A 15,774-nucleotide genomic window follows, 5' to 3' on the forward strand; every position below is an offset into this window, starting at 1 on the left:
TGCTAAGCGAAATAAGTCAGGCAGAGAAGGACAGATACCCTATGTTTGCACTCATAGGTTGAATAGGAAAACAGGAGAAACCTAATGGAGGACCAGGGGGAGGGGAAGAGGGAAAGAGAGTTGGGGAGAGAGAGAGATGCAAAACTTGAGAGACTATTGAATGCTGAAAATGAACTGAGGGTTGAAGAAGAAGGGGGAGGGGGGAAAAGAGGTGGTGGTGATGGAGGAGGGCACTTATGGGCAAGAGCACTGGGTGTTGTATGGAAACCAATCTGACAATAAACTATTTAAAAAAATAAATAAATAGAATAAAATAAAAATTTTTAATGCTTATTTAATTATTTTTGAGAGACACAGAGAGACAGCGCAAACAGGGGAGGGTCAGAGAGAGAGGGAGATACAGAATCTGAAGCAGGCTCCAGGCTCTGAGCTGTCAGCACAGAGCCCGACGTGGGGCTTGAACCCACAAACCGTGAGATCATGATCTGAGTCGAAGTCAGACGCTTAACTGACTGAGCCACCCAGGCACCCCAACACTTGGGAATTTATAAGAAAAAAGAATAATGGGAAGTGGGAAAAAATGGTTTAAGTGCAAACCACTTTGATGTCAATGTCTAGGACAAATTGCAAAGGTTTAGCAGGTACCCAACAAGTTAGTGAATGAACAACCATGACTTCTCGGATCCAAGTAAATTCCTGAAGTATATAAACACAGAAGTAACGCTCTATGTCGAAAAGATGGGCTCAGTTTCGAAAAGCACTGAAATAAACCTGTCAGCTTCTTGTATCATCCAGATATCCTCTCCCAGGTTAACCAATTATTTAATACCCAAATCAAACCACTCCTTCACTTACAAGCTATTAAAGACCAACAGATAGAGATTTAGCCTGTCTGTCCCACTAAACCTGACAGCTCTTGCTCAGGTCATAGCTGCTAAAACATTACTGCTTATCTAACACTCCTTCTGCCAAAGTTGCTAAGCCACAGATCATCAGCATTGTCAGAAATTGCATTTGTTCTAAGAACCTGTCCTATAAAGACATTTGCTTGATAGAAGGCAAAATGATGAAATAACACCCAAATTAAATCACAACTATTTTTGACCCTTCCCCAACCACCCCCAATTTAAAGTCATCACAAAACATTCTGCAGAGGTAAAGCAAACTGGAAAAGAGAAGACTTTACTCCATTATTCCCATTTTTCCTTTACTTTTCTTTCTATTCCTTCATTTGTAGGCATTAAGAGTGGGGAAAAGCACTTCAAACTTACTGAGTACAAGGTGCTCACTGCAGATTTTTATTTACTTCTATCACTAAATGCCACTAAATGTGTCACTCTGGGTGACTTTCTCTCCTATGAGTTGTACCATATAACCTTTAAGAATTTTTTCCAAATCTAAAGTACTATGGTTCTAAGATTTGAGAAGGAAACTGTCAGCAGCTAAGAAATATTATAATGTTATGAGAATTGATAACAATTATTCTCTTTATTTACTTTCAAGTTTTAGGGGTGCCTGGGTGGCTCAGTCGGTTAAGCATCCGGCTTCGGCTCAGGTCATGATCTCATAGTTCGTGGGTTCGAGCCCCGCATTGGGCTCTGTGCTGACAGCTAGCTCAGGGCCTGGAACCTGTTTCAGATTCTGTATCGCCCTCTCTCTCTGACCCTCCCTTGCTCACACTGTCTCTGTCTCCCCAAAATAAATTAAAAATATTTAAAAAATTTACTTAAAGTTTTAGACTTCCACTTATGAAGAGAAAGAATATGAACCCCAGCGCTAGAAGTACTTTTTAAAGTAGGCTTCATGCCCAGCACAGAGAGCAATGTGGGGCTTGAACTCTTGACACTGAGATCAAGACCTGACCTGAGTTCGAGAGTCGACTGAGTTACCCGGCACCCCTGTCCCCTCCCCCACCTATTTTTAGAAGTACAACTTCTTAATTCAATAAGCCTGAGACAAACTGGTAACATTTCAGGAGTTCATTTGTTAGCTGGTAATTCAGAACATGGAACATTGGTTTTTCCACAGTAATGATATGACACATTATGGTTAGGCTCTTAGGCTAATTCACAAAACTTAATTTAACCTTCAAGTGACTCTCCAGACAGTTTTGATAAAAACAGAAAAACAAATATTGCCATACTAGCGATGAAGGAAATAAAAGAGAGGCACCTGGGTGGCTCGGTCAGTTAAGCATCCAACTTCGGCTCAGGTCATGATCTCGCAGTTTGTGAGTTTGAGCCCCGCGTCGGGCTCCATGCTGACAGCTCAGAGCCTGGAGCCTGCTTCAGATTCCGTGTCTCCCTCTGTCTCTGCCCCTCCCCCACTCGTGCTCGCTCGCTCTCTCTCTCTCTCAAAAATAAACGTTAGAATAATTAAAGAGAAAAAAAAGAAAACGAGAAACAACCAAATTTCTCTCAAAGCCTATTCTTCACAATGAAGTCACCCAGAGGATCCACTGACCTGATTACTCCGTAGATCCTCCAAGTAAGGAGATTCTAACAGCCCACTCCTTAAGTCCATGGACGCCAAGGACCCATGCTTAAATAAAGCAAAGTTTTCAGGTACAGGGGACACATGGGGTCCAGAGGTATAAAGCCCAAAGCTGGGAGAGAAGCATAAAGTTAAAGGGAAGAGGAGCATCTTTTCTTAACTGTCCTGACTGCAGTGGGAAAGGAACTTAGAGTCTAGAACATTCTCTTCACCTCCCAGCTCCAGGATTCCCTGGACAATGCTCCTAGAAGTTGGGTGGCAGCTCCGTGAACACGGAACCTAACAACGTATATGGTGTGCTTCCCAGCTGAGGCAGGGACTGTAGAAAGGAGTAATTCCCTAAGAAGCCATGCCGAGGGCTCACCACCTGCCACACATAACCACAGCTCTGGCTGGGAGGAGGCTGCCCGGAGGAATGACTATCTCCTTGCTCTGCCGGAAGCCCCATTTCCACCCCCCTTACAGGGCTAGGTCTTCCAACATATTCGTATGTTCACAAGTCTGCAGTCGTAACTTGTGGGTGCCTATCTTTATCTTGCTAAGGCTTGAAACAGAAAAACCAAACAACTGTTCTCTTCTCCTGGGAAGAACTGCTTACTGTACTTAAAACTTTACAGTGGTGAAAAATATCCCTATGTAAGTATGTATTTTGGACAATTCAGATTTTTCATTCATAAGTACTTCTCCACCTTCACTATTGGAAAACAATGACCTCTTCTAATTTGGACAGGTTTAAATATCAGGCAAAGAGTTTCAAAACGTATTTGCCATGCTAATATTCTAAAATTGCCATTGCAGTTTACCCTTAGCTCTCTCCCTGATATTAGACCACTTTAAAACTAAAATCACACTTCTGCTCTTATTCAGATATTATATCAGATATTATATATATATAAGCTTTTAATTAACTGTTGCTGAATGTAGGAATGATCCACAGTATACCCAAATCCAAACACTAAAGGGATCTTTCAGTTCTTTGATAAGCATATGCAAATGTGATAATTCATCACAATCTAAATTGAGTTTTGGATTCTGCCTGCATTTAATACTCCCAGGAAGGACAGCATGAGTAACATACACAGCTAACAGAGTGGCACTCAGAAGCTGATCATGTGTTCAACTCTCTTACTTTACTTACAAGTGTTGCTTTTCCTTCAGATTAAATCCAACTTTCCTTCCCTAGCCTCTTCTTGTTACCCGGAAGACACCAACTTGATGTCTTCTGGTATAAAATTTTGTGGTTGTCTGAACTGTTATGTAGCAAAGTACTGGAAAATTCACTGAAAAAGATAATTGTTAAAAGCTTGTAGTAAAGAAATCTTGCTTTCTTAACCTTAAGCCTAACAACTTACTGCAGGAGTGACTTGGCAGATTTCCAAAAGAATCTTCAAATTTCTCCCTTTCTGAGGCAAGTTACAGAAACCTCTACCTTTACCCCACTAAAACATAAGTGTCCAATGTGCAAAAAAAAAAGAATTTGGGTTTTTTTTGTTAAAAACAAATCAGGTTCTACTTTCACACTGCAATGTTCAGCAAATAATACATTTCTACCAGCTTTCACTCTTCAGATGGGCTACTTCCTAGGCTGAGAGGCAGGACACCAAAATGGGAAGGAGAAGTCAATGTCATAGTGTATAAATAGCTGTGGCCAAAAACAATATTGCAAAAGAGCCAATAGGCGATAGCTCCCCAAATTGCAGCAAGAGTGACTTATCCATGTATCCCTTCCTAAGGGCTTCAGGGAAAACTACCATCAGGAAATAAGACGGTAGGGGGTAGCAGCCAGGACTCACATAAAATTTCTGATCTTTTGTTAAAGAAATAAACTTGCAGTGCTTTCTAGAGTTTTTGAAATGCGCACCTATTTTTTTAATCTCAAATGTAATGGCCATGAAAAGGAAATTTTTTTCTACTGTAAGTTGGTATAGGGAAAAAGACCACCCAGTAAGAAGTTAGTCTTTTCTCAGATATACTAAAAATCACTGCCGGGTTTTACATTGTTAAACTCACTCATTGTATGTGAGGTTAAATTTGCCATCACAAGGCAAATCTAAACGAGAAGCCCACTTCATACAAAAGTAAACCCTGCACTGTGTTCCCATCATCATTCATTACACACAATCGAAAGGTCCATCATTGCACACGATGACGGTTAATACACTTGAGATCAGGGAGCCAAACTGCATGGGGCACACAATTCACTTCCTAAATGTTTGCTGGACGCTTCAGGATTGCTCCCAAGTGTTGGAAGTCATTAAGTTTACCAAGATTCTGCAGCAGACCACACAAACGTACTGTTTAGGGATGGGCGGCATTCACAAAATGTAAAGTTATGTAAGAAAAGCGGTCTCTCCTCTGAGGAATTAGTTCGGACGGGCACACAAGCATCCAGGAAATCGCATCTCCTCCTTGCGGGGCTGGGCTACAGGAACTAGGTAAAGAAAGAATGCAAAGTACACTGGGAAACGAGGGCAGTTACAGCCGGAAAGATGCAGGAACGCCACCAGAGGCATCTTCAAGCATTCCTTCGGAAGGAAAGTGTATTCTGTCTCTAAAGAGCCCCTGTTGACCTGGGTAACGGTACAAGCTGACACTACCTCGGCCTGACACGAATTCCAGCACTGTAAGAGGAGACCGGGGAAGGAAGCATTCGATGACCCACTGCCTAGGGGTGCCGGAGCTGTCACCGCCCTGGGACTCGCGCACAGCCAGGCGCTGCCACCTGCTTTCTACTTCTTCGGGGAGGGCTGGTGACGCGTGGTGGGCCCGCGAAAAACCAGAGGCAAGGATAATGAATCTGCGGTTTCTAAAGCCCAAGCACAACAAAATGTCCCCAGAGTCCGACCCCCCCACAGCCGGGTGACTCTTCCCACGCGGCACGCTGCCCCAGGGGTGCAAGGCTGAGAACTTGCTGGCGGCTGAGGCGAGGGCCAGAGGACAAATGGGGAGGGGGCGACGCCGGGTCTCAGCATCGGGGTCGCACGGACCCCGGCGCCGGGACCGTGGGAAGGTAGGCTGGGGGGCGGGGCCGCGTGGAGCCAAACAGCCGGGGGCCGGACCTGGGAATCCCCCGGGGCGAGGGCGGGCGCGGGCGGACAGGGACGCTTATGGCCGCTACCTGCTGCTGGATCTTCCCGTCCTCCGTGACGACCCAGTGTGTGGTGGCGAAGGCCCCTCGAGCCGCCACACTCAGCAAGGCGGAAAGGCTGAGGAGCCAGCCTGGGCCGGAGCAAGGCGGCAGCTCGCACCGGCCGCGGACCCCTACTGCCGCCGCCATCTTGCCCCCCCGGCCCGGCTGCTCGCACCGGAAGCGGAAGCGGGCCCCCGCCGCCCGCCATGTTGGGGAGGTCGGCGCTGGAGGAGGTGGAGCCCAGGGGGCGCTGCCCGCTGACGACCGGCGTTCTCAGCCTCCGTTTGGCAGCCGGGGCCGCCGGGTTTGGCTTCAGGTCGGAGACCGCTTTTTTTGTTATTGTTTTCCTGTGCGCGATACGGTCTCGTGGCGTGGGAACCAGAGGGAGATAAAAGTCGTGTTCTAGGTGGAGCCTAAGTCGAAATAAGAGGATTCAAGAGTATACACACAGAGTGTGTGTGTGTGTGTGTGTGTATTCACTTTATTTCATTTTAATTTCTGGTTGTGTAATATAGTTGAGAAATATAAGGTATGCTTTCAAAACGCCTAAGGGAAGACATGGATTCTCTTTTATTTTCATAACAGTAGAAGCTTCGAAGTTGGGCGGGTTGTCAGTCTAGGGCAGTGCTGTTCAGTATAAATATGTGAGCCACAAGCCACATATGGAATTTAAAAAAAGACAGTGAAATAACATTTTACTTAACCCACTATATGTAATATAGTATTAGTTCAATATGAAATCTACAAATTACTGAGTTTTTTTGTACTAAGTCGTCGAAATAGGTATGTATGTTAGCCTTAACAGCTCATCTAAATTCAGGTTAGCAAGATTTCGGGGCTTAAGCCGTAAATGGGTAGGGGCTACCTCACTGGGCAACGCAGATCTAGGCTGGAAGTCTAGATCTGGAGACCTGAAGACCAATAGCATTGGCATCACCTGGCCGTTTATTAGAAATGCACTTTCTTGACTCTTCCACCCCTCCCCATCAGATTCTACCTTTCAGCCAGAGTCCCAGGGGACCGGTATGTACATTAAGAACCACTTCCCCCTAGTGAACCAACACGTGGGCCAAGCGACTGACTAGCCTGCCTTCTAGCTTCTAGTTAGATATGTTGTTTTAGGTATTTTGAGGCTGCCTTCTAGTTTTGTGTGTCATTTTGTGGTTAGACTCTTTATGCCTTTGGTTTTCTCTTTGGGAAAAGGAGGGTGAGAATTTTGCCTGACCACTTCCCTACTTTGGCATATTGCTGGAAAACAAAATTGCCAAGTGTTTAAACATCACCTCGCACTATGGAAGCAATGACCACAGCATTGGTTTTTAGTTCCTTCTGAGACTTTTCTTAGAGGATTGCAGTAATGAACATTCATCTCACTAAAAATGTGTGACTCATCCACTTTTTTGTCTATACTCTGCTAGACAGTGGGTATGGTGATCTGACCACTGAAGAATGTGCAATTTAGTGGAATATTGGCAGGTTAACAATACAAATACAGGACCATGGAGGTGTATGCGGACGCATGTGTAGAAGAAGGAGCAACCAGCTAGGTGAAAGGCTTCAAGCAAGGTGCTGATCAAGCAGAATAATCAATAAAGGTGAAATGGTGAAAGCAGTGGCAGGTTGCAAGGGTTTCTTGAACGTCATACTAAAGAGTGTAAACATAGACAATAGCAAGTGTTCCAAAATTTTCAAATAGAGAAGTGACAAGTAATGGAGACTTCTTGTTCTCAGCATCTTATTTTGAGGTGTAGACATCAACCCTCTTACCTGTATAAAAAGTTGCTCAGTAATGGCAATTATCATCATCTAATATTTGTTAAGTGTTTAATACATACTGGCAGTGTACACACATAGTTCCTATTAATCTTTACTGACACCCAGGTGTAGACTGGCTAAGTAATTTGGTCAAGATCATATAGCTAATTAGTTGCAGACCTCAGATTTGGACTTAATCGACCTAACTGTAGAGCCTGAGCATGTCTGAAGGATGATGAGGAATTTGAGAGAAGCCCCAACACCACATATTTTGACCAACAGCAATTTCTCAGACACTCACAAGTTAGCCTGTAAAGAGGTGGAATCACAGCTTCTTTAGCTTTAATATCCCATGCACCTCTGTCTTCCCTAGATGATAACCCTTGTCTTTTGTGAGCCTGTATTAGTTTTCTACCAATTTGTTGTTGTGTAACAAATTACCATAAATTGAGCAGCTTAACACACATGTACGATCTCACTGTGTTCACGGGTCAAGAGTCTGGTGTGGCATGGCTAGATTCTCAGTGTCTCACATGATGATAGGAGGCTGCTTTCTCATCTGAGGTTTGGGTGCCTCTTTCAAGCTCTTTCAGATTTCTTGTCAGAATTCAGTCCTTTGCCATTGTAGTCATTTTTCTTTTTTTTTAATTTTTTACATTTTTTTATTTTTGAGAGACACAGGGAGACAGAGCACAAGTGGGTGAGAGGTAGAGAGAGAAGGAGACAAAGAATCCAAAGCAGGCTCCAGGCTCCAATCAGTCAGCACAGAGCCCGACCTGGGGCTCGAACTCACAGACTGTGATATCCTGACCTGAGCTGAAGTTGGACACTCAACCAACTGAGCCACCCAGGTGCCCCTGTAGTCATTTTTCTTGCTAGCTGCTGACTGTGGCCATTGTCCACTCCAAGGGCGCCCACCATTCCTTGCTACCATGCCCTTCTCATCATGCCAAGTGTTCCTTCAAGGGAAGTAGGAACATCTCCACTACATGAGTCTCTGACTTCCTCTATTTCTCATCTGTAGACCCAGATTTAAAGGGCTCATGTGGTTAGAGAAGGTCTGCCTGAATCTCTCTTTTGATTAACCCCAAATCAACTAATTTGTAACCTCAATGACAACTACTAAAATTCCTTTTTGCTGTATATTGTAGTATATCACAGGCATGATATCTTATTCACATGTTCTGCCCACATTCAAGGGAGGTGATTTTATGAGAATAAGGATAATTTGTGGAATTCTGCCTGCCACAGATCCTGACTGCTCTACTGGTCTTATTGAACTATTTTAAGCATCACACACTAATACATAGAAGTGCTCTTGCTCCTTCTGTTTCCTGCCTGAAATCTTTTCCCTACTCTCCCTTTCAAATCTATTATTTATGTATACCTCAAATCCCAGATTGTAAAAAAAAAAAAAAAAAAAAAAGTCTGTCAACTCCATTCCGAGTTTGTTCCTGCGTATAAGAAAGTGATCCAGGAGCACCTGGGTGGCTCAATCAGTTAAGTGTCCACCTTAAGCTCAAGGTATGATTTCATGCTCATGAGTTCGAGCCCCATGTCAGGCTCTGCACTGACAGTGCGGATCCTGCTTGGAATTTTCTCTCTCACCCTCTCTCTATGCCTCTCCCCTGCTAGCACTCGCTCTTGCTCTGTCTAAACAGTCAAACAAACAAATAAATAAATAACTTAAAAAAAAAGAAAGTGGTCCAGTTTCATTCTTTTGCATGTAGCTGTCCAGATTTCCCAGCACCATTTATTGAAGAGACTGTATTTTCTCCATTGTATACTCTTGCCTCCTTTGTTGTAGATTACTTGACCAGATAAGCATGGATTTGTTTCTGGGCGCTCTGTTCTGTTCCAATGACCTGTATGTCTATTTTTGTGCCCGTATCATATTGTTTTAATTACTGCAGCTTTGTAGTATATCTTGACATTTGGGACTGTGATACCTCCAGTTTTGTTCTTCTTTCTCAAGAATCTTTAGTGAAAAAGATTGTTGTTTTGGTAGGGATTGCATTGAATCTGTAGAATGCTTTGGGTAGTACAATATTTGTTCTTCCAGGCCATAGGGGTGGAATATCATGCTATTTGTTTGTGTCATTTATATTTTCTTTCATCAGCGTTTTATAGTTTTTAGAGTAAGGCCTTTCAATTCCTTGATTAGGTTTATTCCTTGGTATTGTATTCTTTTTGGAGTAATTGTGAATGGACTTGTTTTCTTAATTTCTCTTCATGCTACTTCATTATTAGCCCTTGAAACAATTGATTTCTATGTATCCTACAACTTTACTGAATTTATTTTTTACTTCTAATAGTTTTTTGGTGGAGTCCTCAGGATTTTCTATGTATAGTAGCATGTCATCTGTAAATAGTGAAAGTTTAACTTCTTCCTTACCAATTTGGATGCATTTTATTTATTTTTTCTTGTCTGACTGCTGTGGCTGGGACTTCCAGTTATGTTGAATAAAAGTGGTGAGAGTGGACGTCCTTATTCTTGTTCCTGATCTTAGAGGAAAGGCTCTCAGTTTTTCACCATTGAATATGATGTTAGCTGTGGGTTTTTCATATATGGCAATTATTATGTTGACATATGTTCCCTCTAAACCCACCTTGTTGAGAGTTTTTATCATGAATAGATGTTAAATTTTGTCAAATGTTTTTTCTGTATTTATTGAGATGATCATATGATTTTTTTCCTTTATTTTGTCACTGTGGTGTATCACATTGATTTGCAAATATTGAACCATCCTTGCATCTCTGGAATAAATTCCACTTGATCAGGGTGAATAATCCTTTTAATGTATTTTTTAATGCAGCATATTTTGTTGAGGACTTTTACATCTATGTTCATCAGAAATTTTGGCCTGTATGTTTGTTTGTTTTGGTAGTACTTTGGAAATTTTGAATAGCTAATAAACTCTTGTGTAATTCTTTGTTCAATTGGTTATATATTCTTAGCATCTGATAACAGAAAGCATTTCCTGTAAAAATATGTTTTTATCTTCCAAAAACCTTGGTTAGTTTGACTTTTACTTATTATCTCTCTAAAGTATAGAGTTTTTGAAGCCAGAAATTGGACAATGACAAAATGAACTTTCTGGATTATCTCCTCCTTAGGGCCGTTTTCACTGGAACTTGCAGAGAATTTCCATACTGTGTATTCCTTAGAGACAATATAAGATATAAATATACCTGAGAGAATTAACATTCTGGTTTAAATTCTGTTAATTGGTTATCTTTTGCTTCATGGTAAACCAACTTAAATTGTAGTGGCATTTTTAAATGTTTAACTTTAAGACATGATTTATTATATTTCATAGTTTGTTGCCTAGATTCAGCTGGGTGGTTCTTCTGCTTGGCTGGGGTCCTTCCTAAGGCTGCTTTCAGCTGGGACCTCAGCTGGGACTGGCATGCCCCGGAATGACTCCACGTACGCATCTAGTTCTTTAGTTGGAGTAGTGGAAAGGGCTAGGGGTGGCTGGGCTTTCTCTCAGGGTAGTTTCAGGGGCTTCCTGCACGATGGAAGCTGCCAGGCTCCTTGAAGGCCAGACCCAGAACTGGAAGTGTCTCCTCTGCATTCTACTGGTCAGAGGAGGGAATGAGGGTAGCTGAGGTTCAAAGGGAAAAGGAAATAGACCCATCTTGCTGAGTGAAGCATTATGTTCAAGCAGGCACAGAAGGAATTATTGGCAGTTTACTCTGCATACAGTTAATTCCTTTAGAGGGATTTCGAATTGATAGAAGTTGATAGGGTAGATAGGGAGGGAGGCTAGTTATGGTAGGAAGGGCTGTAGATGTATATCTCTCCAAAAGCTATGTGCAAAGTGAACCGGGTTTACAATTTCATTTAGAAATTGTTTGCCAAACAGATCAAGCAGTCTGAAGCATGAGGACTACTATGGATGAGACCAAATGTCCAGTAATTCACAGTGACACCAGGGCTGCTCTGAGAATAACATGATGGTCAGCCCCAAAAGAATGTTGCTGATACAGACTTTCAAGATGTTAATTTATCAAAAGTCTTGCAGCTGTTAATATATGTGGGAAGGGCAGTTTCTATGGAGTAAGTGTATTGACTATTCATTCTGTAAGTAGCTGAAGATCATACCTGCCCCCACCCCCAGCTTTTACTCCCACATACACTCAAGTTTCAATATCCTCATTTTTTAAAATTTATTTTATTTTTAATTTACATCCAAGTTAGTTAGCATATAGTGCAATAATGATTTCAGGAGTAGAATCCAGTGACTCATCCCCTATATATAACACCCAGTGCTCATCCCAACAAATGTCCTCCTTAATGCCCCTTGCCCATTTACCCCATCCTCCCACTGCAAACCCCTCTAGCAAACTCTGTTTTGCCTCCTTTCCTTTATGTTTATCTGTTTTGTATCTTAAGTTCCACATGAGTGAAGTCATGGTATTTGTCTTTCTCTAATTTTGCTTAGCATAATACACTCTAGTTTCATCCATGTTGTTGCAGGTGGCAAGACTTCATTCTTTTTGGTCACTGATTACTATTCCATTCTGTATATATACATCATATTTTCTTTATCTGTTCATTGGTCAGTGGGCATTTGGGCTCTTTCCATACTTTGGCTATTGTCAATAGCACTGCTATAAACATTGGGGTACATGTGCCCTTTCAAAATTGCACGCCTGTATCCTTTGAAAAAATACCTAGTAGTGCAATTGCTGGGTTGTAGGGTACTTCTATTTTTAATTTTTTAATTTTTTGAGGAACCTCCATACTGTTTTCCAGAGTGGCTGCACCAGTTTGCATTCCCACTAGCAGTGCAAAAGGGTTCACTGTTCTCTGCCTCCTCTCCAACATCTGTCATTGCCTGAGTTGTTAATGTTAGCTATTCTGACAGGTGTGAGGTGGTATCTCATCGAGGTTTGGATTTGTATTTTCCTGATGATGAGTGACATTGAGCATTTTTTCATGTATCTGTTAGCCATCTGGATGTCTTCCTTAGAAGTGTCTATTCATGTCTTCTTGCCCATTTTTTCACTGAATTTATGGGGTTTTTTTTGGGGGGGGTGTTGAGTTTGATAAGTTCTTTATAGATTTTGGATACTAACCCTTTTTCTGATATGTCATTTGCAACTATCTTCTCCCACTCCATAGGTTGCCTTTTAGTTTTGCTGATTGTTTCCTTCACTATGCAGAAGGCTTTTTATCTTGATGAGGTCCCAATAGTTCACTTTTGCTTTTGTTTCCCTTGCCTACAGAGACATGTTGAGTAAGAAGCTGCTGTGGCCAGGGTCAAAGAGGTTTTTGCCTGCTTTCTCTTCTAGGATTTTGAGGGCTTCTTGTCTTACCTTTAGGTCTTTCATCCATTTTGAGTTTATTTTTGTGTGTGGTGTACGAAAGTGGTCTACGTTCATTCTTCTATATGTTGCTGTCCAGTTTTCCCAACACCATTTGCTGAAGAGACAGCCTTTATTCCACTGGATATTCTTTCCTGCTTTGTCAAAGATTAGTTGGCCATATATTTGTGGGTCCATTTCTAGGTTCTCTATTCTGTTTCATTTTTGTGCCAGTACCATACTGTCTTGATGATTATAACTTTGTATACAGTTTGGGGTCCAGAATTGTGATGCTTCCAGCTTTGGTTTTCTTTTTCAGGTTTGCTTTTGGCTACTAGGGGTTATTCTGGTTCCATACAATTAATATCTGCATTTTCTGATGAAATTCGAGTTCATCCTATTAAAACCTTTCACTAGTTTGTGCTTTATGACCTTACCACTTTATAGAAAGCTAAGTTTTAGTTTTTCCTCATAGAAATACCATTTCCTCATCTTTTATTTGTTCTCCTCTGTTCCTTTTCTGATATATTTCTTGAGAAATATTAACTGGAGCTGTACCTAGAATTCTGTATATCTAGGCCTTGTCTCAGCTCTTTTTTTAAAATTTTTAATGTTTATTTCTGGAGATAGAGCACAAGCAAGGAGGGGCAGAGTGAGGGAGACGCAGAATCTGAAGCAGGCTCCATTTGAGCGCTCAGCACAGAGCCGGACATTGGGCTCAAACCCACGAACCGTAAAATTGTGACCCTAGGCAAAGTCAGATGCTCAGCTGACAGAGCCACCTGGGTGTCCCTCAGATCTTGTTTCTAATATCAACTTTTATGACCAGAATTTTACTGATTTTTCTTATTTTTTGATAGCATTAGTTTTATGTAGCAAATGTACAACTTCTAGGAATTAATCTACAATTTCTTAGGTTTTTTGATAAATTAGATTTTATTGTTGTTTTAGTTGCTAGAATTGAATCTCAGTTGTTTTCCACCTGTCCAGAACTGCTTTGAGTTCCTCCTACAGTTTCTTTTTATATTTATTTTTTTATTTTTGAGAGACCCAACAGAGTATGAGCAGGGGAGGGTCAGAGAGAGCCACCAGGCGCCCCGCCTCCTCCAGTTTGGGAGAAGATAGTGTGCTTAGGGAGCACACAGGTGCTGGTCCTGTACACACCTTGGGAGGAAAGGCTTCCGAAGCAGAATGAAATCTGGTCTGGCCTGAAGGATGAATCCATTAGCTGGTTGAATAGGGGCGGAGTGGGCTGTGGGATAACAACCATTTTCTGGACAGCAGAAACATGCCCCAGTATTAGAAACCGCACAGTGCCCTCTGAGTCACTGAAAGTCGTTCATTATCATAGATAAGGAATGTAGGGGCCCAGGGATTGAAACTAGGAACCTAAAAGCTTTGGGGTAGCACTCCCACACCACTTTTTTGTTTGTAGCACAGCCTGGTGTTCTTAAAGCCAAGTGTTCTGCAGTGTCTATTGCCTCCATCTCCATCTCCAATGCGTTTCCTTGAGATCTTCACTAGCCTGGCTCCAAATCATCATCCAGGTCTTGGCTCAAATTAACTTTTTTTTTTTTTAACTTTTTAAAATGTTTTTATTTTTGAGAGACAGCATGAGTTTGGTGAGAGAGTGGCAGAGAGAGACACACACACAGAATCTGAAGCAGGCTCCAGGCTCTGAGCAGTCAGCACGGAGCCTGACACGGGGCTCGAACTCAACGAACCAGATCATGACCTGAGCTGAAGTCAGATGCTTAACTGACTGAGCCACTCAGGCACCCCTCAAATTAATTAGAGACTTTCCCTAACCATTCTATGCTAGCGCTCTTACACAGTCACATTAGAATGCTTCAGCGTTTCCATACTACTACTCTCTGAAATCAGCCTATTTATCAGGCTCTGTGTAACAGAACGTGAATTCCCAGTTTACCTCTCTTGTTCACCACTGTTCCCAGAGCCTAAAAACCCTCTGACTCTTTATTGAAAGCTTACTATGTGCCAAGTGCTGTTTTAGGCAGTTACGACTATCAGTGAGTAAATAGCAAAAATCCTTCCCTTTGTGACATTTTAGCAACATTACATTCTATCAGGGGAAGACAGAGTAAACAGCATTCAAGTAAACTATACAGTATGTTCGAAGTTGGCAAATGCTCTAGAGAACATGCGGTAAGTGGGATTTGGAGTCTTGGCAGAATAGAAAGGGGCATTGCAATATTTAATGTTCCTTGAGGTGAACTTTTGAGGATTTGGAGATGGAGTTAACAAGCAGATAGAAGGGAGAGGAGTGGCTAGAGGGAACAGCTAGTGCAAAAATCCCAAGGTAGTCGCGTCTTCCCAGGCTGCAGGAAGCCAGCTGCCTGGGGCAGAGTGGAGAGGAAGGATAGCAGCTGAGGGCAGGGATGAATGGCCACGGCATGGGTTTTGATTTTTATTCTGAAATAAGCCACTGAACAGCTTCAAGTAGGAGTGGATCTCTGCTCTCATGTTTCGAGCAGCCTGTAAAGAGTCCAGTGTAACAGCAGGGAGATCAATCAGAAGGCTACTATGAATCTCCAGGCAGGAAATCATGGACACAGAAATTTGGTGGTCCGCAGCATGTAGTGGCATTAAAGCTATAGGACTGGCTGTGATCACCCAGGGACTTTAATTATCTCGTCCTGATCCATTTAAATGATGGCTTTAAAACACTCCTAACCATTCTTGGTGCTACTTCAGGAAGACTTTTAGTAAAGGCTGGGAATGAAATTAAGACATTCTGGCTTGCTTTACGTATTAACCTGAAGATGGAAATTATTTCACCATGATTTGGCAAGTATGTAGCTGCTGTTCTGCTTCTGTAAAAATAACCAAATCCTTTTTTCCAGAAGTGTATTACCTCTTAAATATAAATCTCAAAGGATGAAAATTAAAAATAACTTGCAATACCGAACTCCTTGAAGGTAGACCCAACTTGTCCATCTTTATATTTTCATGGTCTAACACACTGCTTAGCAGGATTGACTGTTTGGCAAAATAGAAGCAATCGATAATGGATATTCAGGAATCTTTAGTTATCAGAATCATTAACACATCAAGACACAAAA

At 42.1% G+C, this 15,774-nt stretch overlaps 1 protein-coding gene across 4 annotated transcripts in view; it reads right to left on the reverse strand.

Moving 5' to 3' along the window:
• The window catches only part of TTC17 (tetratricopeptide repeat domain 17), a 127,197-nt gene extending 121,410 nt beyond the window's left edge, over positions 1-5,787 (reverse strand). For all 4 annotated transcript variants that reach the window (XM_029957439.1, XM_029957442.1, XM_029957440.1 and 1 more), the window contains exon 1: positions 5,612-5,787. In XM_029957439.1, the coding sequence (XP_029813299.1) occupies positions 5,612-5,770 (159 nt within the window). In that variant the 5' untranslated portion in view covers positions 5,771-5,787. The remainder of the gene's footprint in view (positions 1-5,611) is intronic.
• Positions 5,788-15,774: the final 9,987 nt, after the last annotated feature.

Source organism: Suricata suricatta, chromosome 11, assembly GCF_006229205.1.
Source record: "Suricata suricatta isolate VVHF042 chromosome 11, meerkat_22Aug2017_6uvM2_HiC, whole genome shotgun sequence".
Taxonomy (NCBI): domain Eukaryota; kingdom Metazoa; phylum Chordata; class Mammalia; order Carnivora; family Herpestidae; genus Suricata; species Suricata suricatta.